This window comes from Hesperophylax consimilis, chromosome 12 (genome assembly GCF_061612785.1).
Source record: "Hesperophylax consimilis isolate HC1 chromosome 12, BYU_Hcon_1.0, whole genome shotgun sequence".
NCBI classification, from domain to species: domain Eukaryota; kingdom Metazoa; phylum Arthropoda; class Insecta; order Trichoptera; family Limnephilidae; genus Hesperophylax; species Hesperophylax consimilis.
Window position 1 is genome coordinate 28,435,601 of NC_142847.1, and position 27,780 is coordinate 28,463,380.

A 27,780-nucleotide genomic window follows, 5' to 3' on the forward strand; every position below is an offset into this window, starting at 1 on the left:
TTCTAAGTCCGCCTTTCAGCCGTCAGCAGGCCGGCCATTTGGCAAACTTTCTTCGAATGTTATTATTTGTACAGCGGATTATGTGTTCGCAATTGCAGAACAGAACGCAACTAGAAACGCATTCAAACTGACTTTCACAAACAAACAAACAAAGATTGATAAAATTGAATGCAAGAATCGAAAATTAAAAATGTACACAAGTATGAAAATGAAATGATTTTATCAAAGATTGATCAAAATATGACCCAAATTCTTATAGTTAGATGTATACCTCTCACAGACCAATAAAATTAATTTAAAATAAGTTACAGTGAATCTAGATACAGCAAACATGTAGTTACATACACAAAATTTATTATTCCGTTGCCTCTGACAGAAAAAATTGTAAAATGGAAAAAATCTGCATGTTTTATGTCACAACTACTAAATGAATGTACATTCAATACTACACGAAGAGAAATAGATTTTTTTCCCTCACGATAAATTAACAGGCCTTATTAATAAATTCAATTTATAAATGTTTTATCGATTTGCCTTGATATTGACGATATAAAGAATTTTCGTTGTAATACAAAAATGTTCGAATTTTCATGAACACGTGATCCCAGTTCCTGAGAATATATTCGTAATTAACTAAAAGTTTATCAGAAAACCTGTTGATTCATTCGTAAGGCCTGCAATCCTGTTTTTAACCGGAATTACCAATAATTTGAAGAGATTCTTAATAAATTTGCAGTAGTTATTTTTCTCCGTGTAGGTACAGAACAATTTGAGAAATTTAAATTCAATTGTTGTACGCGCGGTGATTACTGTTTGTTACTTAAGGCAAAGCTTAATGCCAAATCACTATTTTGATAAATCTTTATAACGAATTGGTGTACATTATGAAAACCAAAAAATATGCTTTAGTTAAATTGAAGGTTTTCCTATCGCTTCGCTTGGGTAGAATATAAATAAAAAATAAATTACTCAGTAAAAAATATAAATGCTAACTACTACAAAAAATATTTTTTCAATAGAAATGTATAAACCCGTAAAGGAAACAACTTAAAAAAATACAGTTTTATAGCTAAGATTATCTGTGACAGTTTCACTTGATTAACTTTTTTGCCTTCTTATAAAATTATTTACAAAATAAATAAAAACCAGTTTTGTGCTTGATATCAAACGTTTCTAGACCCTGTTTGTCAAGCGATTTTAATGCCTATTACCTGCAATATAAGGTGTACCAAAAATATACACATTTTTGACTTGTAGCTTCCTCTTAAAATCATTATTTATACCCTAGATGTTTATTCAGCGTTTTATTCAATACAATAACTTATTTCAATGTCACGCCACAACAGACCCAGAAACCGAACCGTAGGCAATCATTCTTGAGGTCGTCTGATAAAATAAAATCATTGATGTTGTTGATAATAGCGAAATATACCAATTTATTTTTTACATTATAAGCAGTAGTAAAAATGAACAACACTTTTTCGTTGTTAGTTTTAGCTTTGGTTTAGTTTCATCATCTTAAATTTTTATCAAGTAAATCAACTAAAATTCGAGATTACGTTAGTCATACACGGTCATATTTTTTATCAGAACGTTATATTTAACATATTTATAATGCAAAAAATTAAATAGCTGACGTGTACCCAGCGTTGCTCGGAGGTTTTAATGGTTTAGAGCAGGGGTGCTCAAACGGTCGATCGCGAGTGCTTTTTGAGTCAATCTCGAGAAAAATTTTCCATTTTTCATGCCTTCTGTTTTATTATTTATTTGTAGCTTGTAGCGGACTGAGTTAGTTTCTGGAGTGTTCTGGAACATTGCAGATAATATCAGATATACATCTCATAGCCACAGCATCTGTCACAAAATTCTGGTATTTTATATCTGAAGATAAATATCCGAATCTAAGGCAAATCGCCCTTCAGTTGACGGCAATGTTTGGGTCAACTTACTTGTGCGAGTCTGCATTTTCTGAAATGAAGATAATTATGTAAAAATATCGCAATCGACTAACTGATGAACATATGTCATCGTGCTTGCGATTAGCACGCGATAATTACGTACCATCGTATGAAAAGTATGCTGAGGACATGTAGTGTCACGCTTCAACATCCAAAGTCATTATTTAGTTAAGTTTAGAAACTAGAACTCGTTTGTTTTTTGTAAGAACCAATAAACTTGCAATTTTGAATAAATATAAGTTTTTTTTATTGACTTTTTAGTGCAGACCTCCACCTACCTTGACTAAAAAAAATGCATATTGCGAACTAATTTCTGTCGTTCCTCCAAATTCTATGTGGATTCGTGGCCATGCAATTATACCTGCGCCACGATACACCCTATAGACGACAATCCTGCATCACACATACTTGCAGCCTCTCAGAGTCGATCGATCGGAATCTAATAATATTGAGGTAGATCGCCAGCAGTTAAAGTTTGAGCACCCCTGGTTTAGAGTAAAGTTTTGACCAAACATAAGTATTTGTTTCACTTGATAGTGGCATCCCTTCCTCGGACGTACCCGACATTCTACCATTCTATTCCACATCGTACATTTTTCTTACACCTTTTTCTTAGTTCATCACGTACGCCTCATTTAACCAAAAATAATTATTCGATTCGTGTCCTCCTCGGGCGTCCGCAACTTTTCTACCATTCACTACTGCATACCACATTATTTCATTCGCATGCAGATATAGTGCGTAAAGTATATATTGGGCGTCTCCGACTTCTTATACAACTCAAACTACTCTCTTAACACTTCTGGCACTAATAAGAAAAAACTGTGAAATTTTCAGCAAAATTGGTCAAGTAGTTTTGGAGTCTATAGGGTACAAAGAAAGAAAAAATATTTTAATATATATTGAAGATTCAAGTTGTATGTATTGTATGTAGTAAAATTAGCTACTTACATGTTTAAAAAGTGGTTTTCGTAACCACATACAATAACGAATTTGATGGTTATTTATGAAAACCTGTTGTTTTATACGTAATTTGGTGAACATCGAGTGAAGAATTTTTTTAATGACAAACTAATGTTTAAGAGACAATGTTTTTTATGCGTAGCACAAAGGATAATGTATTATTTTTAAGCAATAATTATAAGTCTGAAACATCTATATAAATTGAAAAAATCTTCCGAGAAAAAATAAATGCCGCCGACGCGAATTGAACCCGCACCTTCTGATTGCCGGTAAGGTGCGAGGAACAACTGTGCTACGTCGGCTTATTTTACACCGCCAAATAATTTTATTTATTTATTAATCTTAAGTTAGCTCACATCTTCGTGTGTGCTAATAGTTTTATAAACATATAAACATGTACATTGTTTGGCAAACATAATCTTTCTTTAAATATTTCAATAAAGTCACAAAAAAAGAAACATTAATAATTGAGATAGACATATTTTCTTAATTCATTTTTGAACTTATTAATATTTTCTATCACAGCAATTTCCTTCGGGATTTTGATATAGAGTTGAACGGCCTGGTACATCAGAGATTTTTGGGTGCTTGTTTTTTTTCTTGTTGGCAATCTAATTTGCTTAGAATTTCTCGTCCCGTGTCCGTGTATCTCGTTATTGTAATTTATTTTTCTTTTCAGTTCCTTAGACATCATCCCTAAGTTAATTTTATGTATAAAAATAAGTACATTCAAATACACAGTTTGCTTCACCGTCAAAATATTCAGCTCCTTTAACATGTCTCTTATCCGTGTGTATATGTTGCGCTTAAGTATTATTCGCATTGCTTTATTTTGCAGTATTTGCATTTTTTTCATTTTCTCTTTATTGCAGAGAAAAAGAATACTTGAACAGTAATTAAAGTGTGGTGATATAATTGTATTGTATATTATCTGGCATGTTTCTTTATTTACTTTGTTTCTGATTCTACCAAGAAATGATATTTTTTTTGCAATTTTTTCAATAAATACTAGTATTTCATTCAACAATTATTGCTTTTTGAAAACAACCAACTTTATGTTTGTAAGAAAGGTTCTCGAAAGATTTTTTCAATTTATATTTGTGTTTCAGGCTAATAATTATTGCTTATAATAAACCTTGTCTTGTAAACATATGCTTACCTTTCATAAAAAATAATAATATTTGACAAGTCAAAATATTTCGCCATTAAATGAAGATATAATATATCTCTACGTAACCTAGTGAGAAATTAAGTATTTAATATATATTTTTCAGAGAAGATTTTTTTCAATTTATAAAGGTGTTCACAAAAATACTGTTAATTTATATAGGTGTTCAAAAAATTACTGTTAATTTATAAAGGTGTTCACAAAAATACTGTTAATTTATATTATAAGCTAGTCAAAATATTCGTTTTGCTGCAATGAATCGGATTGCAGGCCTATAACGAATGAATTGAAAGAGTTTCTAACAAAGTATCAGTTAAAAGTGAATGTTTTATGAGGATGGTCATAAAAATACTGATGTTGATGTTTTTCTGGGAAGATTTCTTCAATTTTTATAGGTGTTCCAGGCTAATAATTATTGCTTAAAAATTATACGTTAAAATTTTTATTATTTTCATGTTTCGTGCCTGTCTGTGGTTTTACAAGAATTACAGTCTGTCCTAATAATTAGTTGCTTACATGACTTCTCCGCGCTCTGATAACTAAAAAATATCGATTTCCTCGAGCAATGAAGTGTGCGCCGAGTTCTGGTTTCGACTTTCCCACCGTCGCCATTTCAGTCTATGATATGTTATGATAAAGTACGCGATTTACGAAAAGCTGAGGTGGTACGAACTATCCCCTTCACTTGTTCATCGTGCCAAGTGGGTATCCATCAAACAAGGGCCGAACGTGATCCATTAAGTAACTTCAAACAATTGTAGGAATACTACCATGTCAATTTTTTTACATTCATACACATCTATCTACCTTCTATATACAAATAAATGTTTGCTTGTTTGTTTGTTTACGTGAACAGCTGACCGAGTGGGCAGAAATAATATTTTTTTACATCATCCAAGGAAAATTATTTCACCATTATCTGGTTCCAAAAAAGTTAAATTATATTTTTTTAAATTTACGCTGTTACATATTTTAATTTCAGGGTATGTTGCACCAACACCCTTGAATAGCACCTGAATTAAACGGTTACAAATCAACGGAGACTTGATTTTATGTGGTGTAAATTAAATTAATCCTAAAGGTTGGGAAGTTTTAAATGTTTTATTAAATGGGCGATTCTTAGTATGCAGAGATCGTGCAAGATATGAGATTTTAAGTCTCTTCGATAAATCGAAAGTAGAATTGAAGGTGGACGAGTAGCAGGATGATTTAAACACGATTGTATTGATGAAATGCGAGATTAACGTATATGTGTGGGGATACTGTGGCGGAAAACGCCATAAAATCACGATTTATTAATAAATCAAGACGAAACATATAAAAAAAATTAATAATTTATTTTTATAAATTTCGCAACTATATATATATATATATACATTGATGAAATGACAGTAGTAAATGGCTCTCTACCATTCTCCACTATACATTGATGAAATGACAGTAGTAAATGGCTCTCTACCATTCTCCACTATATATTGAAGAATTGACAGCAGTAAATGGCTCTCTACCATTCTCCACTATACATTGATGAAATTACAGCTGTAAATGGCTCTCTACCATTCTACACTATAAAATTGATGAAATAACAGCAGTAAAAGTCAAAGAATATCAGCAGATTTTCCGACCGTCGTTGTGGCACAGTGAAATCCTCAATAGCTCTGAACCGAGAGATGCCAGGATAAATTTCCGGAGTGCACAGAGAGAAATTATCCAGTTAAAAAAGTGACAGCATGCCAACTTCCTAATAACTTCTTAGTCATTCAAAAAAATATCGAGAACACGTGTAACTTTCCTAATAAATATCATGACGGAATTCGTCAATATCAGTATATCAATATCAACAGCAGTATTTGTATGAACGCTTGTTCCGCCATCCTGAAAAAACATTCTCTTTTAACTGACACTTTGTTAGGAACTCTTTCAATTTATTCGTTATAGGTCTGCAGTCGCATTCTTAACAACAAAACGAATAATTTGACTAGCTTTTAAATAAATTAACAGTATTTCATATCAGTAAGGTAACAGGACTTGGCGAGGGAGCACCATACTCAGATTGCTCAGTGACTAGACAAGAAATTCCCAAACTATTTTCCAACTTCTCCCCATTAAAGAGTTGGGTCAATTGAAAGCTCACAAATTTATTATCTGTATCAAACAGGCTATACTTTCAGTCTGTGCATTAATAAACTTGCATTGTTCAAAGATCTCATCAAAATTATTGACACGAATTCGACCTGTTTCGTCAAACCAACAAAATAACAAATGCCACCAGGTTCTCGCGGATCCTCTCTTATTGCAGGAGGTCATTGAAAGTCAAAGAGATGCTGTAGGTACTAGTTTACGGAGTGCAATTACTGCGGCATGTTTTCACGGAAATTATTACAAACATTCGCTTTCACATTGCGATGCTAGTTTAGTACGGCAATCAAAAAGGTTATAATAAATTTTCAGTTCATTGCCTTCTCATAATCGATTCTCAGAACTGTCACGCCCGTTGACGCCACGCGTGAGAATTCTTTGTGAGGTCTTTTGATAAAAACATTTCAAGTAGTGTCATGTCAACAAGTCAACTGATACATCTGTTTGAAAAGAAAATAACTGGTAACATGTTTGTTTCATCTGCATAACCTGGTAATAACCTGCACATATAATGTAATACGGTATTTTTAGTAGATACTCATTTGAATTTTGGTAAATTTTCTAATGGGTATTCAAAAATGCGGTTCTTTTTTATAGGAACAGCAAAGCGATCATTTTACTGTTGTGAGTTTTCAGTCATTCGGAAATCGAGGTCAAATCTATCGGAAGGTTAAGGATACTTTTCTGCGTATATTTTGGGATCTATGTCGAATTTCTTAATTATTTTTTTGTTCGCTTCAAACTTGTTCCATTAATTGAATTTATTTGCATTCGTTCAACCTATTTATTCAACTTAACGACATTCAGTTTCAATTCAAGAAAAGAATTTATTTATTGCCACTCTCCCAAGAGAAAAAAGTCATGTCATTAATGATGGGTTGTTTCAGAGAATTTGAACGATTCATCAAATTTCAAAGTTTATTTTCAAGTTCTATGAAGATTCTATTTCAGTTTTGTGAAACAACTGGTCAGTGATGATACAATGACAGAACTTGAATAGAACCTTCACAGAACTTGAAATTTGATGAATTGTTCAAATTCGTTTTGGTGTTTTACAGCTTTTGATTTGGTGCCCATAAGGCATTTAATTAGTTTGTTAGGTTACCCTATTTTCACGTTAGGGTTTTAATATTTACGTCATGTGAATACTGCATTTATTTTACCTGTATTTCATTGAAAGGTGCTCCAAGGGACTAACATAATTGTTTTTTTTGGCACTGGTAGGTATACAGTTTTGGCAAGGGAATGGATAGTTTTAATGACTTGTTCTGATGATGAGCTTTGCCATGGAATGACTTTTATGTTTTTTTTGTGTTTTCTCCCTTCTACGACTTGGAGCTGTTTAACAGATAGATTTACTCATAAAATTTCTTAAACACCTGTATTAAAGTGAAAACTGGACAATAGTCCCAACTTCTCTCAACCTTCTGAATCCAGTGAGACATCTCCAAACATGGCTAAAGCCATCTTAAGCAACTTCTCGATTCTGAATGAACGTCTTGCACCAGGGCGATATTTAAGAGTATCTTCCATCTTCGACAGCATCTTTCAGAGCATATGACAGGCCCTAAGGCCCCTGTCTGGAGTTTATTTAAAAATACGCAATTTGTGCACAAAAACTATCTAATAATAAGCATATTCCGTGCGGTTAAGTATCTTTTGACTCATTAAAGAATCAAATATACCATTCGTCTTCTTAACTACCTCATTAGTTTTAGGTACTTCTTTGGTTTTTATCGCTAAGCGACATTTCATTATTAGTCCCTCTCTGTTTATCTTGCAATTATGTGACGGAATAAACGCTTAAATTTTCACAAAAAAAACGAACGGCAAAATCATAAATTACAAAACAAAACTTTTTAATAAGCATCGTGGTGAGAATTTTGATATATTTCTGAATATTCACAAAAAGAGTATTCGTGCGCTGTTGGATACCAAAGTAAGCCAGTAAAAAATATTGTTAAATATTTATTTCAAATATTTTCATTATAAGTTATTTCCAGGCTTAGTCCATGTTTCAACACTTAAGAAAAAATACCTTTTCATTGATCGATTGAAAAACATTGCATCTCGTCTCAATTTTTTCGCAATTAAATTGATATTTCCTAACACCGTAGCTCATGATGTAAATAATGTTGCTAGTTTAAAATATTTACTTGATCAACATACAAATTTTATGTCTCCAGAGATTCTAACATTCAACAAGTATATTATTAGCTTTATAGTTAACAAATTATTATAAGCATTGATGAAATATCCATACAAATGGAAAATATCTCTCGATTAAAAGTAAGTGCAGCCGACTTGAACCCGCACCTTCTGATGTCCGGTCAGGTGCTCTGGACCACTGAGCTACGTCGGCTTATTCCGAACCTGCCAAATAATTCAATATGTACAAGTACTTCCATCGACAATTACTGATTATTATATTTTTTTGTCCACCTGCAAGCAACCAAATTTATTTTTGTAGGAAATGCTGAATTTCCCACTAGATGGCGTCAAGATATTTTATATATTTTGCTATGTTTCGCCAACATTTATTAGAGCATTATATACTCGTAGAAAAGACAGAAATATCACAGAACTGAATTCTCGACTAATCAGTTCCAATATTGAAAATGGCAAGTAAAATAATTTTCCGTTCAAAACATTGTATTAAAGGTAGATCATTTATCGAATGTATGAATTATTTGTAAAAAGACTTAAAACTTAAAAATGAAGTCACTTAAATTCAAAGCAAATCGAAAAGTTCATAGAACCGAAATTACAGACAAACAGAGTCACGACCAAAATTATTTTTTTTGACTTGTTTATTTGTTACTAATTTATTGAAATACTGTTAAAAAGGTGATTTTAATACATTTATTAAAAAATATTATTCCATTCAGAATATATCGGAACACATGTTCAAGCAAGAGCGCTTTTCGTGATAAATATAATGACAAAATGCGACAATACTAGGATTTTTATGACTTCGTCTTCTGACATCCTAATAATATATTCGTGTTTTACCAACATTTTGTAAGGAAACCTGTAAATTCCTTTGTTAAAGGCCTGCAGTCCCGTTTGTAACAGGAATACAAATAATATGACCAGATTTGAATAAATTAGCAATATTTTATATCAGTAAGTTTTTTCCATGTGTGCATTCACAGAAATTAAATATTACACAAATAAACATATACCTACCACAAGTAAAATCATGCCGCAAATATATTCAACTAATTTAAATATAACCCGTGTCGAACTTTCCATCATTAACTTATTGACTGGCAACATTATTGAACAAAAGAAATACCAAGTCACTTTACGATTATTATACGAAATACTAATGATGAATTTTCTCCTAAAAAGTGAAATCTCAGCGGTCCACAGATCCGCAGAGTAGACGATCACAGATGCTGTGGAATTTATTTATTTAATTCAAGACACAAAGCAATTTCTGTTCAATGTAAAATCCCACTGAGACTGTTGTTGATTTGACACACTTACAATAGAAGAAATAAAAAAAATTAAAAAACAGTTGTCTGATTTCTGATTCTATTAATCTGTTAATATACCTTTGGAGAAATTTATGTGAGGAAATAAACCACATTTGATTCAACCAACATGAAAACTAGAACGCTTTTTTCATATCTACTAACAATAAGTAATTGAAATTTACAAACAAAAGTGTATTGACTAAATGAATTGAGTTGTGTGATGATATTTATGCAATTTAGTAATTTAAAACGATTGAATAAATATAAGTTATTATTTACAAAGCAATCTGAGACGAAAAAAAATAATAAATTATGATTATAATGTCGTCACTGATGAACGAAATAATAAAAAATTACATTGAAAGCCAAAAAAGAGTACTGAGCGTGCGAACGTGTTGAACGTGCTGGGGCGCCAAGGGCGCTGTTCGGCCTCCCTTGGCGATGCAGCGCCTCGCAGAGGGAACGGTTCATGGGTTCGCTGCTTTGATGCGCCACAAAGTAGCCGGGACAAGTCAGCGCTACCGGTAATCAGAAAAAACTCTCGTCCAGGTCGTCGCCCAGTAGCAGGACGCGCCCATACACCATAAGCGCGTATTGCACTCACTGCTCTGCTCAGCTGAAGTAATCAAACAGTAGTATTATTATAAACATTGTATAGAGTTTCGTACAATGTTTTATTATGTATGCCTGCATAGTATTGTAAATAAAATAATTATTTATTCGTTATTGGTATGTTGCTGACAACCTAATGTGAATATACTTTATTGTATAAAACGTTAATAATTATAACAATAACAGCATAATAATAAACATTTTATTACCTTCTGCTTTTGTTACAAGTATAATATCGTCACTCAGATCTCCCGTGCTGGGGAATTCATTTACATATTAAAATTTAATTACTTATACGAATAATAAATATGAAGTTACTGATACATTGTGTAGTGTTTTTTTAGTGAAGTTGAATGGTTGCCGTTTCAGTCTGTATTTGTGGTCAGTATGTTTCTATTTCTATGTTTCTATGTTTTGTATCTTGTTTTTTTTTTTATGTGATTTATGATGCTAATGTGAATTTCGAATAAAAGTGGAATTTTGATGTAGAATTTAGTACTATGTATAGTAAACTTTTTTGTCAAAATGTAGCATGCGTAGTTGCTTTTTGTCCATGTTTTTAACCAAGACATCTAGTATTTCTAATATGCGTTTTGCTGTTATTTCTTGTGTTTTGTGTTAAGACGAGACAATAACCTAAATAAAGCCAGAATCTTAACGACGTAAGTGAAGCAGCCCTACACAACAATATGCGACGCGCGGCCCTGGTATATCGGACAGACCTGTGGTTGAATTTGCCCTATCGATTCTCTAAAATAATGTGAGAATCTGACATAAGTGATAAAGTCGAGTAAAAACAATATTCGGCGCGCGGCCCGGCGTAATGATGAACCTATGGTCGACTTTGCCCTAAAATTTAAAAACCGTTTTACATAAAATATTTAAATTAAAGTTCCTGTTTCTATTAATGTTAAATAAAAATAACTTACATCCGCAGGGATCCCTCAAAAAACATTTGAGATTTTAGTAATATATTCATCAGAAATAATTTGAATGTTAGTGTCGAGCAAACCCCCGTCATTAAAGACTTATGTTGCATTAGTGAATATACAGGAGTATTGTTTTATTATAAAGTTATTTTACAAAAAACGAAAATCGTTTTAGCAGTAGAGTAAATAATGCATATGAGGTTCCACTATGCAAAACTAGGCTTGCGCAGAGACATGCTTTTTTCATTGCCCCAAAAATCTACAATGCACTCTATCAGACTATAGAAATTAGATCTACAAATATATCGTCTTACAGCATATACAAAAATGTAATAAAGACTTGGATCACTACCATTGACACAAATACTTACCTGCTATAACATCCTACCTTTTGTAAATTTACAAATCCTTAATTTTTATATTTTTATACCTTTTTTCTTAATTATAATTTTGTAAAAACGGAATTATTTGTTTTATAAACTGCACTAAACAAAATAAGTATACCCACGAACTGGAGATGCCTATGTGGGATTTTTTTTGGTATATATATATGCATACTATTCTATTATATTTTTTATTTAATTGTATCATTTTATTTTTCTTATCTTAAAGCTACCTTTTTATTTTTTATAGTACCTTCTTTACCTGTAAATGAAATGCTTTTTGTAATACTATAATAATTTTAATAATGTAATACCTGTTTTTGTTATACTTGATTTTTGTAACTATATTTTTATGCATGTAACAAAAGAAAATTATTAATAAAAAAAAATAAAAAAAAGTTGTTTAATTGACATGATGTTAAGATTGTTGAAGATTACGTCACCTATTTTTTTATACATAATTTTAGTACAATTTTTGTGACAGATTTTTGGGTTCTAATTAGTGAATTTAGAATATTGTCATTTACACTGGCCCATCCGATAATACTATAATATTATAACCGTGATTGACAGTGAGCCATATAAATCTTGACAAATCTCTTGCAAAATCAAAATTCACAGATATTTCCTGTACTTACAGATATCCATTATGTTTTCAAATTCATGGGAAGCAATCAAAAGAACGTGATTTGATACAGTATTAAATAAAACAAACACATAGTTTTTTACAAATAAATTACTCACCAACCGGATTCGCTTGACTTAAATTTTAAACTGGTGAAATTTAAAAAAATTAGACTGATGAAGCTTTAGCCAAGCGAAACCTGTTGGTTAATAACTTTTTAAAAATAAATTAGTGGTTAAAAATGATATGTTTGTGTCATTTAACAATATGTACATAATTATTTATTTTTTCCGTCATTTACATAAAAGTATTTGACGTATGGAATACTTTAAAATATATATTGTAGGAAAGATAGAATACAGAGATAAGAAAAGCAAATGAGGAAATAAACCTACAGGCAATAGGTAAAATAGACTATTTTATTTTTATAAAATTTAAATTTAACTCAATTTTGTATGTGTAAATAGTGGAATTGAATAAAATAAATTATGTATATAATATGTCCATATTTTGCTCTAGATTTTGTATTCAAATGACGTGGTACATAAATAAACAAACATTAGGAAATTAAAATTATTTTCTGTGGTAAAAATTGAAAATTAAAGGAACAAAATAGAATAATAAAGTTATAGATGTTAATCTATATTCGTGGCTACCCTACGAGAAGCTGCAACGATTTTAGGCTTCCTAAGACAATGTTATAGATATATAGATGGTAATTTATATTCGTGCCTACCCTACAAGAAACTGCAACGATTTTAGGCTTCCTAAGATAAAGTTATAGGTGGTAATCTTTATTCATGACACTCCTACGAGAAGCTGCAACGATTTTAGGCTTCCTTAGACAAATTTATCGGCAACACTAAAGAATATTTATTATAAAGGTTTCAAAATGTTCAATAAACTCCCTTTAAATATTAAGGAAGCCAAAAGCCTTGTAGTTTTTCGTGGGTTATGTCTCAATGCTGTGAAGTCCAAATATTGGTACGTAGATAGTAGAATATTTTTTATAGTAGTGTTAAAATAGATGTAAACAAAATATGTTTAAAAAAATGACAAATAAATAGGGGTAACAGATATTATAGATAAAGATGGAGCTAGGTAGAATGAGCTGAACTAATAATCATAGGTACCTACTTTTAATACCTACCAAAATATGGCACCCACTAGTAAACGTTAAATTCTATTGCTTTCTCACTCTGCAAGTTCCTCTCATTCCTATTTGAGCATTTTAAAATAAATTTATTCATTACTTATCCGTTAACCGAGCATCTATATATTCATCTTATATTATTCCACAAAACGGTAAATCACTGCAGTTTCGAAAATTGCAATACTTCATAGTCGAGTACGTAATCATTTCGTGTTTCTTACCAAAAAAAGCAAGAGTGATGGGGCACTATTTGTATAGAAAATATGTTGCACGACATGAAATCGAGATAAATCTAACATGTGAATGTGAACGTCAAAGATGGGTAGATGAGTATTTAAACGTTATTCTAATGTAGATTTACTTTCCTTTCATACACAGGTACAAGTGTCTAAAGTAAACCATATCAAATACATTGCATAATATAGATGGCCTGGTAGGCAAATAGTGTTTGAAATGCAAATACCGCGAGTGTATCCCATCTCACAATATGATTTAATTAGCAAATAAATATCAACTGTAAATTACAAGACTAATGTTGCTAGTATTGAACGTAGGTATTGAACTTGAATTTTAAGTCGCGCGCTAGGTATACCATCTACAATGAAGAATTAACCACGGACCTGAAAAGCCCAGGATAGAGCATTAGTAATGCGATTTTGTACGAATGGTAGAAAAACCAAATCTAGGGTGAGAGGAAATTGCCTGGCAGCCATCTTGTATGACTAACTTTTTTGAGCTGATTTGCATGCAAAGTGGTGCATAACATCTATTATTATTTTAGTTTTGTGTTGTTAACGTAATTACAACGATTTTTTGGTATATTAAGTGAGATTCGGAATGGTATACGCATTGATGTATTTAGTCTATGGATATACGTCATTAAAAAATTTAAAGTAAATTTTATTATTTTTCATTCATCTTCCTCCTCAATCAATCAAATGTAAAAATCGAATCATTCAAATGCATACATTGGTTGACATTCCTATTCTTGAGTCTCGTCGACGGTACATAACAAACGTCAAATGTCGTTGAAGAGTCGTGTTAAAAGGCCGAATCACTCGTTGCTCGAGTGGAATGACTTCGTCTATGGATTTTACGTATATTCCCTTCTTTGATTCTTCTTTCTTATTATGGGTTATCTGTGAATTAGAGCGATTGAAATCAAGATTGGTGACCCTCAGCCGTGAAAGTAGCTATGTTAAATATAATTTACCTACGGCGCGGCGTCATATGCAGGGGAGTGCATTGCTCTATGACAAAAGGTAAGCCATGAATGAAATTGGCCATTTTTTTAAAATCCACTTACACTGACTATTGCGGCCAACTGAATAAAAAATAAGCGTAAAAATTCTTTACTAAATTGATGAAAAAACACACTTTAATCAGGATTTTTTAGCATTTTTTAAAGTTATTTTATTTTGTTTTGATAGTTGAGCTTATGGACTGCGCGCTACTGATAATTCAAGATATATTTATATGGGTACGTGATTTTCATTTTTTGATGAAACCAATTCAATCGGATTACTCCATAAGAATAAGTATGGCGAACGTGTGGATGAAACGTGTTATTTGGCCAATAATCCGATATATAAATGCGAACAACTCGATCTCATCATAAGACATCTTCAAATTATACACTGTACAGTATTGGATTATAAATGTTGATGGATATCAGAGAGGTGTCGTGATTTTTTTCTGATTTTGTATTTTTTATTACCAATAATGCTCTTGGTATTTTAAAACAAAACAGATATTTTTTTCTAAAAGTAAGAACGTTTTTACTGAACGGACATGAGCAGAACATTTGTTCACATTGGATGTTGGCTTCCTGAGAACGGGTCGTTTTTGTGTAAGTCAACACATGTGGAACAAGCTACCGGCATATGTTATTCTTACTCGGTATAGTCCGGGCTTCTACAAGATCTACAATAACAAATCTCTTCCTACATCCCCTCCTCACAACGCTTCCCAAATGGGTGGTGACGTAGTTCTTATGTCTTTACACTGTACAGTCAGGGGGGCTCTTGGGAGGCGTCACTTAATAGAGGAAAAATCTGTAAAAAAGCCGGTTGGTTTCCAAATAAATAAAAGTTTAACCCAATTATTAGTAGGTACTTATATTAATTTCCCCCACGACTCAACATTAAAAATGTATTTTTGTTGAAGTCCACAAGCAAAAGTAAATATCGTTAAAAAATCAAAGACCTTGTTATATATCCAGATAAATTTCATGATGTTAAGAAATTTAGAGCATAAAATGATTGAAATGTAACAACAAATTGCTAATAAACGATTTAAATTTATCTTTAAAAATATCCACAAATAATCTATTTAAACGTTTTCAAAGCCTCTCTCCATTAAAAAAGTGGAGAAACTTAATTCAAAGTAAAGTAACAAGATTAGGTATACTCTATTCATTCTTGTCGTAGTGGAAACCGATTGAGATATAAAAACAGCTGATTTTACTAACATTTCTTCGGGCTGGGATTTACAAGTTCACGTGGTGTCGTTCACCCAAAATAATCTTATACAGATTACTTTCGGCAGTAAGCACTCTGCGGAGATTTTGCTTAGGCAACTTTTCTTCGTCGACGAGGATTAGTTTCACCGCTTTTTTGCTATTTCAGTTTGATTAAAAGATTGAGATTTGCTCGATTTACCCGGAGATACACACACATACAATAATATTTTTTCAGTATATTTTTAAAACACAAATGAAATATTGTCACATGAAAGCAAAATTATGTTTATTTATAAAATGACTTCAATTTAAGGCCCCCTGTATAAACGTTCAAAAATAAAAACAGGATTGCTGAAGATGGTTAGAATGGGAGATATATACAGCGTGTTCGGGAATAAAGTGCGATAACTTCGGGAGGTGATTCTACATGATTGTAAAAGTGAAAAAGAAAAATAACTTTATTGGAAATTCCAATGTTTATTTTAAAATACAAAACTATTTTTCAATAGAAGAATATTTATTTTCCCCAACAAAGAATTCAACTTTTTTACTGATTTAATTAAACAATTGTTTTTGTGACAGGTTTTTTCTTTGCCAATCAAAAATAACCCTATGCAACATAAAACTATATGAAAACAAAGTATGTATGAAAACAAGGTTCTAACTGAATATATTTGTAACCCAGATAGCGTCTTGTATAAACCTGCCCAATTGTTATTTATATGGGACACCTATTGACTTATAGTTAGTTGTTACTTTCATTGTTAAGATTAATGTGACAACGTTTATATATTAGCGGAAATGTTACTTGTGTAATGATGGATGTCTTAACTAGCAGATGAATTTAAAACACAACACCTAATGCATTTGTCTACTCTGTTACTAACCTTACGACAAGTGCATCACTTTTCGCAACATTTGTCAAGAAAATAATAATATCTAGGCTAAGATTATTGCAAACCATCTAAAAAATGATCGGTGCATATTTTTTTAGACGCGAACAAATACAAATTAACTAAAATTAATGACCCACTTATTACGAAAATATTTACGTAGCAATTTTCTCTCAAAACCCTGTACGAAAATTGTAAACTATTTTAACATGTTAAAAAAAACCCTTAACGGATTTGTTCAATCTGTTTGTTAAGTGCAGAAAATTTTCCACATAACTGAAACTGGAAGTTTTATGCAATAATTAATTATGGGCACATTGCGTACGGTACAAATTAGCATTTAGTGTATACGCATCTACGCGGCACACGCCCCGTTAAAAGTATATTATTTATAACAATATAAATAACATTGCATGCTGTTCCCGTATATCAAATTGCCTGAACGAAAACGCTTTTTCCTTCTGGTTGCTTTTTAAGGTTAAGATTCGCATGGACCGTTGCATTTTATAAAACTGTTTGGTTCATCATTTAATAATTCTTAGAGCTATTTAATTACAGTCGAAATTGGTTATGACGAGTGTGCTTATAACGAGAACATGGTTGTCACGAACAAAGTACCCAAATTACGCTTTTCTGTAGAAATTTATACATGGTTATAACGAGTATGATTCACAGATATACCAAACACATTCTGTACCTAGAAGAACGCTACAAACGTTCGTTATAAAAAGGCTAATTTAAAATTACGAGCAAAATATGTGTTAAAAATAAAGTGAATTATATACCCAATTACATTAAACTTTTTTGGAATTATCGAGATTAGGAAAATAAAAAGGAGGTTTCCTGTAGTAAATAAATCATCACGAATATAGTAACGATTTTAACCAAGATCATCTGCACTTGAAACAATTTTAAGATTATTAGTAAAATGTTTTGTTTGACTTACCGTATTTCCCGCATTAGCTGGCACCAGTAGCACCGGTCCATTCTTCATCTTGTTCTTCCTCACAGCGTGCTTTGGTATCTTCTGAATCCTCATGGGAATGGCTGGCTGACCTCCTAACCAGCTGCACACCAGCCTGTCCTTGCTGTTGGCACTCCCAAAGTACGATCCAATACCATGAGCTTCGTGCATAGCTTCACTTGACACTCTTCGATGTTCTGAAACCCTTGGACCTTCATTAGTTTTGTGATGGTTGGAGTTGTGATTTCCTCCATCAGTGACATCTGTATCTGATCCCGAGTTCATCAATTTGCCTTCCAACACTTTGCTAAGTTCTTTTCTATTATCGTTGTTTAATGTGTCAGGTCTGTATTTACCGTTGGTTGGTTTTTCGTGGCGTTTTTCAGAGACAGCGACCACGGAGTATGGGGTTTTGATGTTGGAGTAGGACGGGTCGAATTGGTTGTGGTTGAATGGTTCCCTAGGTCGGAAACAGGAGCAGACCCTCTTGGCGGTGTGGTACACGCTGAAGAGGGAGATGAAGCAGTGGACCACGGAGGTGAGAAGGAGGCCGATGTTGGACAGGATCGGGGGCCAATAGTTGTCAACCTCTTCTTCTTCCTGAAACAAAGACATACGTTAATTCATTAAATACGCAGGTATTCATTTATTGTATATCTTTATAAATAAATATGTTCGTTTGTTCAAAATCTTAAATCTCCGAAAGTTCTTCATCGATTGCTTTGAAATTTTGTCACAAAGTTTGCTTCGAATACGTGTGAGACTTTTTAAAAAAACATCGCCATACGTTGGACGTAAAAGCAACACGCAATATTGTTTCTCTATCTGCACATACAGATTGACACACAGCAACGAGTGGCGGGGTAGAGCTACTATTAAATAACTAAGAAATAGTTAATTTTCATTTTCAGGACGGACAAACCATTGATTTTGAAACTTCCCGATTATTTTGATTAAATAGTGATGTATACAAAATTACTTGTTTTAATTAAATTAAAATAACACCAAAAAGTGAATTTGTAATTATCAAAGAAAAAAATTATTTAAAAATGAAAACTATATTGACTCCAAATCAGAAACACTTTTCTTAAGTCGCAGGTAGTTGTGCTCACGACTTGTTCAATATACCACACGCCAAAATACTCGTAGATGATCTAGCACAGCCATAGACTAAAGAGTTATATCCCAGTTTCCAGGTAGTTTGTGGGCTACGCTAGGTTTGTATAGACTGGTTTGTGATTTTATTCTAATACCTTTTCCCATGTTCTAACCTAACCTAACCTCAAAAACACGCAAAATTTAAAAACTTTTAAAAATGTAATATGTATGTTTGCGCGTGAATGAAGCAAATACATCAATGAGCACAGCATAATATGACGAGAGGAATGGTACTATTGAATGAACTATCTAAAATAGTTGATAAAATGATTTTTTCTTTAAATAACTTTAAAACTTGGGTATACCTATCTTTCAAAATGTTAAGAATGTTAAAATAAGAAATCTAGTCATGCAATAAAAAAATAAAAATAAAAATAAAATAAACTCTCGAATGGTGATCTGTCTGTTATCATTTTCAGCTCCCAATATCAACACTATGCTCTATGAAGATTAATATCCTAAACAAATCGATTGATAATTAATTAATCAATAAAGTAAATAAATATAAAATAATCGATTGATAATTGATTATTCAATCAAATGATATCGTAACTCCGTTAACCTTATCACGTTGAATAGAAGCATCAAAAAATTTTGTTATTCCTACATAATTGCAAAAATACATCAAATTTCAATCACAGATGTAAACAATAAAACCCTCTTATTATATAACAATTTATATACGTAGAGGCAACTTCATGAACATAATAACTGCAATAAAAGTGTGTTTATCTCAGACGTCGGCGTTTGCATGTTCAGGAAACTAAACAATGTACCGTTAATCATTTGAAGTCGTTTAAGATGTTTCAATAATGATTCCATGAACGCGAAAATTACAGCCTTTGTAGTAAAAGCATGCGGCAGGAGATATAACTCAACGTGTTATCGTATTTTTATTTTATTATTTCTCATTGCATCTAACACCTAAATGCACGATTCAATTATGATTGCCCACCTTCTTGTAGAGACCGGTGCAGAACCTAGTAAGTACTGCTAGTACCTAGCTAGAAATAGACGATTTGCGGTCAGAACTGGTGGAATTTTTGACAGAATCGGTATTGTTGGAAATTGTGATCGTCATGTAACATTTGGAATTAGATCGCTAACAATAGTACTCCTTATGTAGATGGCGATAAGGTTTAAATTCCCACTTTACATCAGCCACCTGTTTTGAATTATCGGAAATTGCCATTTTTGTACCCCCGCCACTTAGTATTGTCCATAGACTTTGGATTTTTTTTTAAATTAAAGTAACTTATTTTATTGAAATGATTATAGATCTGAATATATTTAATTTGCAAATGTACGAACACAATATTTTGGTAATTTATTTAACTTTCATCCTACATTTAATATTTTTTTAAATAGTTGTCTTTTTAGTTCATAGAAAATATAAATAATAATAATACTGAACATTTTTTTTAATAAATTTGCATATTAAACTGTCTCTATTTTTTGTGTATTTATCCATCTTCAGAATTAATTATGCTATTAATTATGCTCTGTAAATTAATGAAAAATAAGTTATATTTCGTAAATTTACATCACAGTTGTGGGGCGAATCGAGGTCCCTATGGTTATTTCGAACAAAGGGTTAAAATTTTTTACCTCAACCTTCGACCAAAAACACTAACAAACGACTTGGGAAACCAAAACACTGGACCACACCAAAACACACTGTTTTAGGGCCAGCCCTATGCGGGCGCAGTTAGAGAAATCCGCTTCGGGCGCCGAATTGTCAAGGCGCCAAGGCAATGATAATACCTAACACCTGTCCCAACACATCGCCTATGACTTTATTTTTCTCGAAAACGGCGCTACACAAAAAAACAAATCATCCCAATATTATTGATTATAGTGATCACCTACCCAGGCGTCTACTGGTTTTGACAAGGGGCGTCAAACTTATATTCGCCTCAAGCGCCTTTTGGCTCAGAGCCGGCCTTGTGTATCAATTCACCGTGAATGAGATATTACTTGAAAATACCAAGGAACTAGGAGTCCAAAACACCCTACACAAATATAAAAATTATTATGGTTTCACCGATTTTTTTTCTCCATTAATGGAAACAGTCCTAAATGATACCTTATGTAAATATGGTGTTTGTGAACCAACCTATATAAAAGTCCGCTTTGTAACCTAATGTTCCATTTTGTAACTTTCCAACGAGTTTGCCTAAGAAATTATCATGTTTTTTCTCACAAATAAATATCTAAAGAAGTGTTTTTCGTTATTTTTACTCTTAAAAAAGCTGAAAACAATTTAACACTCAAATGCAATGTATAGTTTTTTTTTTAATATTATTTAAAAATCGAAACTTTTTATTTGCAATTTTTGCAAATAATTAAAAAATGGAAACAATTTTTTTTTAAATATTGTTGTGTGTTTCATCGATTTCGCTGTTATATATATATTAAAAAATCTATACCGTAAGGTTATGTGAGTGCATAAAAGTTATCATTTAATATTATTCTAATCTTATTACAAAACAGATAAAACACACTCCAGATGGGCACTTCTACTGCGTTTTTTAAATAATAAACATAGAAAAATATATTTTCCTTTCTTTGGCGAAAAAATATTAAAAACTTACAGTTTATGAGATGACTTATTGATCTAATTTGAATATTCGCTCCTTCACATCGGCTTGGTGATAACTATCACCTTTAATTCAGATACTTCTAAATATTGAGCACAATCAGTTACCATTGAACTCAAGAAGCGCATAGATTTTCGGGAAGTCGCTGAAATAACTTAACCCAGTAACACCGTTACCAAACTCCCGATGCCTGGCTCCGGCCCTGTCTAAGTAAAGGGTGCACCGTTACGGCTTGCCCACTTCAGACAAGACTAAATAAAATAATGAAAAGGAATTATTACCGGCCATTGCTGGTGCAGCGTTGTTCTGCAGTTATCAAAGTTAAGCAGGAGACGAATCGAAATAATGGCCGTGTTGAAGCTTCATTTGCGGCTATTAATATGATGTTTCTTTGGTCGTGAAAAGCGTTGGAGATTTTCTTGAGAGTAGAAAATATTTGTTTATTTGCTTTTTGGTATTATTGTAGTGCTTTTACGACTTTCTATCGGATATAATTCTCTCACGTATTTTTTTATATAAACGCTGATTATTTATCGATTGAAATGCCGGACTAATAAATAATTCATGAAGAAATAACACAGGCGTGAATTTCACGTACCTACAAGTAGTAAATCTATATTTCAGTACACGTACACTACCAGTAGTAATTCTATATTTCACCCGATAAAAATGGCACTTCGAGAAAATAACACTTTATTTTAGAGACTATGTGTACATTTAATTATTTTATGAAAATTCACTTTTTGGAAGTTACGCTTTGAAATATCAAGACGAATTATTTGTTTGCTCCCGTACAAACGTTATATGAATATGAACAGTTTGGTAAAAAAATTATTTATTATTACAATAAAAATATATTAATTTTTTTTAGACCACTTTAATTTTAATTACATTCTACCGGTTTCGGAAGCACCCTACTAAAACTGTTTTAATATTCTCCTGACGTAGGAAGGGTGCTTCCAAAACCGGTAGAGTGTAATTAAAATTAAAGTGGTCTAAAACAAATTTACACATTTTTATTGTATATTACGACGAGCCAAAAAGTAAATGCTTATTACAAATATGTATTAATTATTAATTAATATATTTTTTTTCAAGATACAGTACAATACAATATAATATCGTATTGGTGATTCAATCCAATATTGAAGTTGTATGCCATTCTTGAAAAAAATGTATTTTCATAAAATAATTAAATCAACGCATAGATTATAAACTTACGTTGCGTTTACCAGAAACAACTTTCTCATTTTGAACATCAAACTGTTCGAAAATGCACGAATTGTCTATAATATCTATTTTTTATCAAACACCTTTGAAATCTCGCTAATTGTTTACAAGACATAATTTTCTAATTCCATCCAGTTAATCAATTAAGCACACATCACTATAACTGTGGAAATAATAATTATTATTATTAACTAATAATTACAAACTCAGCAGAAAACTTTACAAGAAACTTTGTAATTCGGAGCTTTTTTGCTTGCGTTTAAAGTTATTAAAATTCCTGTCTTGGAAACGAACAATGCTTACATGCGAATTGAATTGAATGCCAACACACAGAGTAAAGTAATTATTTGCAGATTTTTTTTTAAATCGGCAATCATACAACTGCGCGTGATCACGGAAATGTTACCGTGTGAAACGGAATAATCACGAGTGTAATTAATTATTATGAGAGAAGAAACACTTTCGTGACGAAGTTGACAAATTCTCTTCCTAGGCAAAATAACGAGGTCAGAATTGAATAAACGATTACAGGTATTTTTATTTAAATGTTCACAGTTGCTTAATCTTTTTTTATAAGTGGGAAAATGTATAGGTCTTCTGTACGCAATACTTATGTATGCTAAAATGTGGCGTATGTAATCAACGATGAAAGGGGAAATTAATGGTACACGGAGAAAAATGAGTATGACTTTTTTTATCAAGATACTGTTAAAAATTTGACTGCATGATCATTTCCCAAAATGTATTTATTTTATTGATACATGATTTAGAGAGTACATGTGGTTTTTTGTGATATTTCACCCTCCATGCTATGGATGACCCTGTGCTATGGCGGAAGAATAAAATATTAGACATTCGGAATATATCTGAACACGTTTTCACGCAGATGCTCTTGTCCGAATAAATTTAACGGACGAGACGCGAAACTATTATTATTTTGAATAACACGCGTTCGGACTTCCTCATAACATATTCGTGCACTACTGATAGTTTGTTATGAAATTTTTCAAATCATTCGTTGTAGGCATTGACGTAATTTCGTTGAGATTTGTATGTTATAGGCCTCCAGTCCCTTTTTTAACAGGAAAACGAATAATTAGAACAGATTTTTAATTAATTAACAATATTTCAATAATCAGTAAATTTTCACCGTGTAGATGAATTCGGGAAGGCCCGAGAAAGACATTGCACGATCAAGTGAAAAAAATTGTTGTGTGTGGTACCTATAAATAAATCAATATATATATATATTATGAAAGAAAGTGTACAATTTGCATGCCGTTAAAACTCCGAAACGAGTCCCGGTATGATCGAGGGAGTTAATGGAGTAGTAGCTCTCTATCCCCCATCCACGAAGAAAGTTTCCGTTTTTACCAGAACATTCCAGAATATTCAAAAGTATTCAAGTGCATTCCACAACATTCCAGAACATCCCGGAAAATTCTTGAATATTGTGGAATTTTCGGGAATAGTCTGGAACGTTCGGTAATATCCCGGGACATCCCAGAACATAATGAACTAAAAACGGGATTACAGGCCGTTTCCTGATAAACTTTTAGCAAATTCGTAAACGTGAAAATAAACTGATATCTCTAAAAAGTATATAACAAAGTCACTTTCCGCGCTGACTGTGCGCTTAGTTCTTTTAAACTATGCGACAGAGTTTGATAGGGTTTTCACTATCATTTAGAGAATTTCTGCCGGATGGTTAATAATAATAATACGTGGATATTATATTTATCACGTCAGCTAGTACTCAATTAATTAAACTTGTTGGAACAAAGGAGGAGTGAGGAGAACTCTTCCCTCATGGGGCCTTCAGTGAACCGATGGGGAGTGGACTTTTCCGCCATGGGGTCTTCAGGTAACCAAGGAAGAGTAGACTCCTCCATTGCAGGGCCTTCGGGGAACCAAGGAGGAGTGGAGAGGTGATATGAGGCTCTCTTCCCTTTGGGGGCCTTCAGGGAACCAAGGGGGATTGGAGAGGTGAAATGAGACCTTGGAAGACACATTGTGGAACCAGACAATATAGAAGACATAGCCACATATCCAATAACAACCCTGCTGAAGTTTATAAAAAGGACCGGGTGACTGTTAAAAGAATGAGGTAGAATGGGATTTAGCACAATGAGCCTATGTCCTAAGTGCTCACGGGAACTACATGTAAACCGTCTCCGCTCAATAATTTATTTAATTATTTATATTTCCACCTTAAAAAATCGCCAAGTTTTCAGGTAAGTACACTAGAATTTACAACCTCTAAACTTTTCTCCAAACTCCAAAACTTTTTCTCCAAACCAAACTTTTCTCCTTTTCCTTTAAACCACTCATCACCCCGAGCAACGTCCGTCGTACTTGAAAGCTAATAAAAAATATTAATTAGAAGTAAGGTTATGCAACATATCATCACGAAGGGTTAAATAAAGGGGAAAATCCGAGGTGTAATAATTAACAAGGAACAATTAAACACCAGAAGCGACCCCAGTTCTAAAACTAAGTAGCGAGGATGCGGAACAATAATAGGTGTGTTTGATCAATACGATATTTGATGAGTCTGGTTTTCAATTACTTTAATCTTGATCTGAATTATATACATATAAGTTGTTCTGAGGTTAAGTGCACTAACTTCGAAAGGTGAGAAATTCGTCATCATTATCAATTTCATATTTCTTTAAAAATCATTTTTAAGGCGATGCCATACGTAGTAATGCAAAATCATGTGTTTTTGGTTTGAGAATTTGGTCGCCTAGAAATCTTTCAGATGCTTTATTTAAATACTGCGAGTAGAATACATCTTTGCCTTTGAAATAATCGAGTATTTTTTAGATAAGTCTTTTTATAAGCCCAGAAAAAAATAATGTACAAGACCTATGAAAACTGCTTTAAAGTTCAAAATCTCCTACTTACGAACCCATTTTTGGTTATGATTTTATTGTATAATGCGATAAATTAAGTTATTTATAAAATTATCGAAAAAACATTAAATATTTATGCCTGAACATCCACAAAATAAAATAAAAGGCACTTTTTGGCCATGTTTTTTTCTTGCATAAATCAAAACAGGCGGATGGTGTTAAGCGGGAATTTAAACCTTATCGCCATCTACGTAAGAGTTGTTATTGATAGCGGTCTAATTTAAAATATTAAACGACGTATTGCATCGCCTTAACTGACACACAGATATCAGCCAATATCGGATGTAAGGTAAAAAAAAGTATTGGTATTGTTTCAAGTACTGTGCCGTGGTAAGAAAAACACAGCGTCTTCCTTGAGAGTTTTCTGTGTTTTTACATAACACGGCAGTATTGTGTAATTAATGATTACAGTTTTATTGAATTTATTTAAACATTAATCATTATATACATATACAGTTAATATTGAATCGCAGCCATGTAACAAGTAGCAGGGTCGGACCTGACCCAAATGACGCCTTAAGCCCCGCATTCCCAATTTCTACCAATTTATAACAAATTTCTCTTTAAATGTTTTTTAAGTACTAAAAAAATATATCTTGTTTTTGAAGATAATATCTTTACATTTATGCCGAAACGTTAATTATTTGAAATTCCCTCGATAGAAAAAAATTGAAAAAGTAAGCTCAAAAAATTATTAAAAACACGTTTTGTTCTGTTATTCAATATCTTATAGGCATGAAAAATTCACAGTGTGTCTTTAAATGCAAATAAAGCATCTGTCGAGAGATTTTTGCTCTATTTCAAACGAGTCGTGTTTTATTAAATATTTTCATAATTTTCGCTTAACTGCTATAGTTTTTTACACCTCCAAAAAGTGATTTAAAGTCATGAAAAGTGACGAAACAAAAACTAGTTTAAATATGTTACATAGGTAACTATTAAACCTAGTTTTTTTATTACTTTTTAAAGGTGTGTTGAATTGTCAATTTGATGAAATATCATGGGACCAGTTTTTTAAGAATAACGCGCTCCCTCTAACATTCGTATTTTCATATCTCCCTTTCAAACCATGTTTGAACGCTTACTACGGGGCCTTAAGTATTCTCAGCGCCTTGGCTCCTTGGCGCCAGAGCAAGTCGGCGTCCGGACCGGACTGCTCCTATTGCGCCTGCAGACGACAGGCCCTGATAAGTAATAATAAGGTTAACTACCATAAAGGATAAGTTTGTAGATTCAAACTGTTTTTTGCCATCGCATTGAGGTTGCAGTAAACAACTCAACAATATGGTATGTGCGGCTTGTTCAGTGCAGCGGAAAGGCTCTGGTCTATGGTATGTGGTCTATGGCCAGTGACTTGAGTAACTGTGCCAATCAAACCATGGCCACTCGCGTTTTACTCTTCATATTTTATTGTTGTGTTTTAATTGCTTCTTTTTTCTTCGCGGAAATAATGGATATAGTCGGTCTCGATTCACTGCCTGCCCATCCGACACTAATGGCTGGAGGTTTGCATGTGGTCACGGCCTGAAGACGGGTTTGCACTCTAGCGAATCTTCGCTGTCAAGTGCAAATTTATACCTCTAACCTAACCGTACTAGGGGTCGTATGTCACGTCATCCTTCTAGTATATTCTGTCTTTTTAGTTTTCATGCAAGACCAGTGAGAAGGAAGATTTTTCGTCGATGACGTACGTACGACCTTTCCTGAGACTACAATATTCTACATCACCTAATGTACAGGGTTTTCCAATAAGAGGTGTTATTTTAATATTCAATCGTAAAAGATCAATAGTTTCGTTGCTTGTGTGGCACATAGCGCCGTTTGGTTGAAAGTAAACGTTGTCCAGATTAATACTATCCAATTTCGGCCATAAAAAATCATTAATCATCTTTCAATAGCGTAATCCATTCACCGTAACTGTTGCTCCAGCTTCATTTTCGAAAAAGTAACGTCCAATGACTCCGCCGGACCATAAACCGCACCAAACAGTCACACGTTGAGGATAGAGAGGGTTTTTTTAACAATAACTCTTGGGTTTTCCGAGCCCCAGATGCGACAATTTTGCTTGTTGAAAAAGCCACCGAGGTCTGGGCCTCATCACGCAAGATGATTTGCATTTGATTCACTCAAGTGAATTTTAATAATTT

General features: G+C 32.7%; 1 protein-coding gene across 1 annotated transcript in view; it reads right to left on the reverse strand.

Annotated features, from left to right (window-relative positions):
• LOC149419430 (uncharacterized) overlaps positions 1-27,780 on the reverse strand; it is a 164,091-nt gene that overhangs the window by 99,881 nt on the left and 36,430 nt on the right. The window contains exon 3 of the mRNA XM_089638305.1: positions 17,713-18,330. Within this exon, the coding sequence (XP_089494431.1) occupies positions 17,713-18,330 (618 nt within the window). The remainder of the gene's footprint in view (positions 1-17,712; positions 18,331-27,780) is intronic.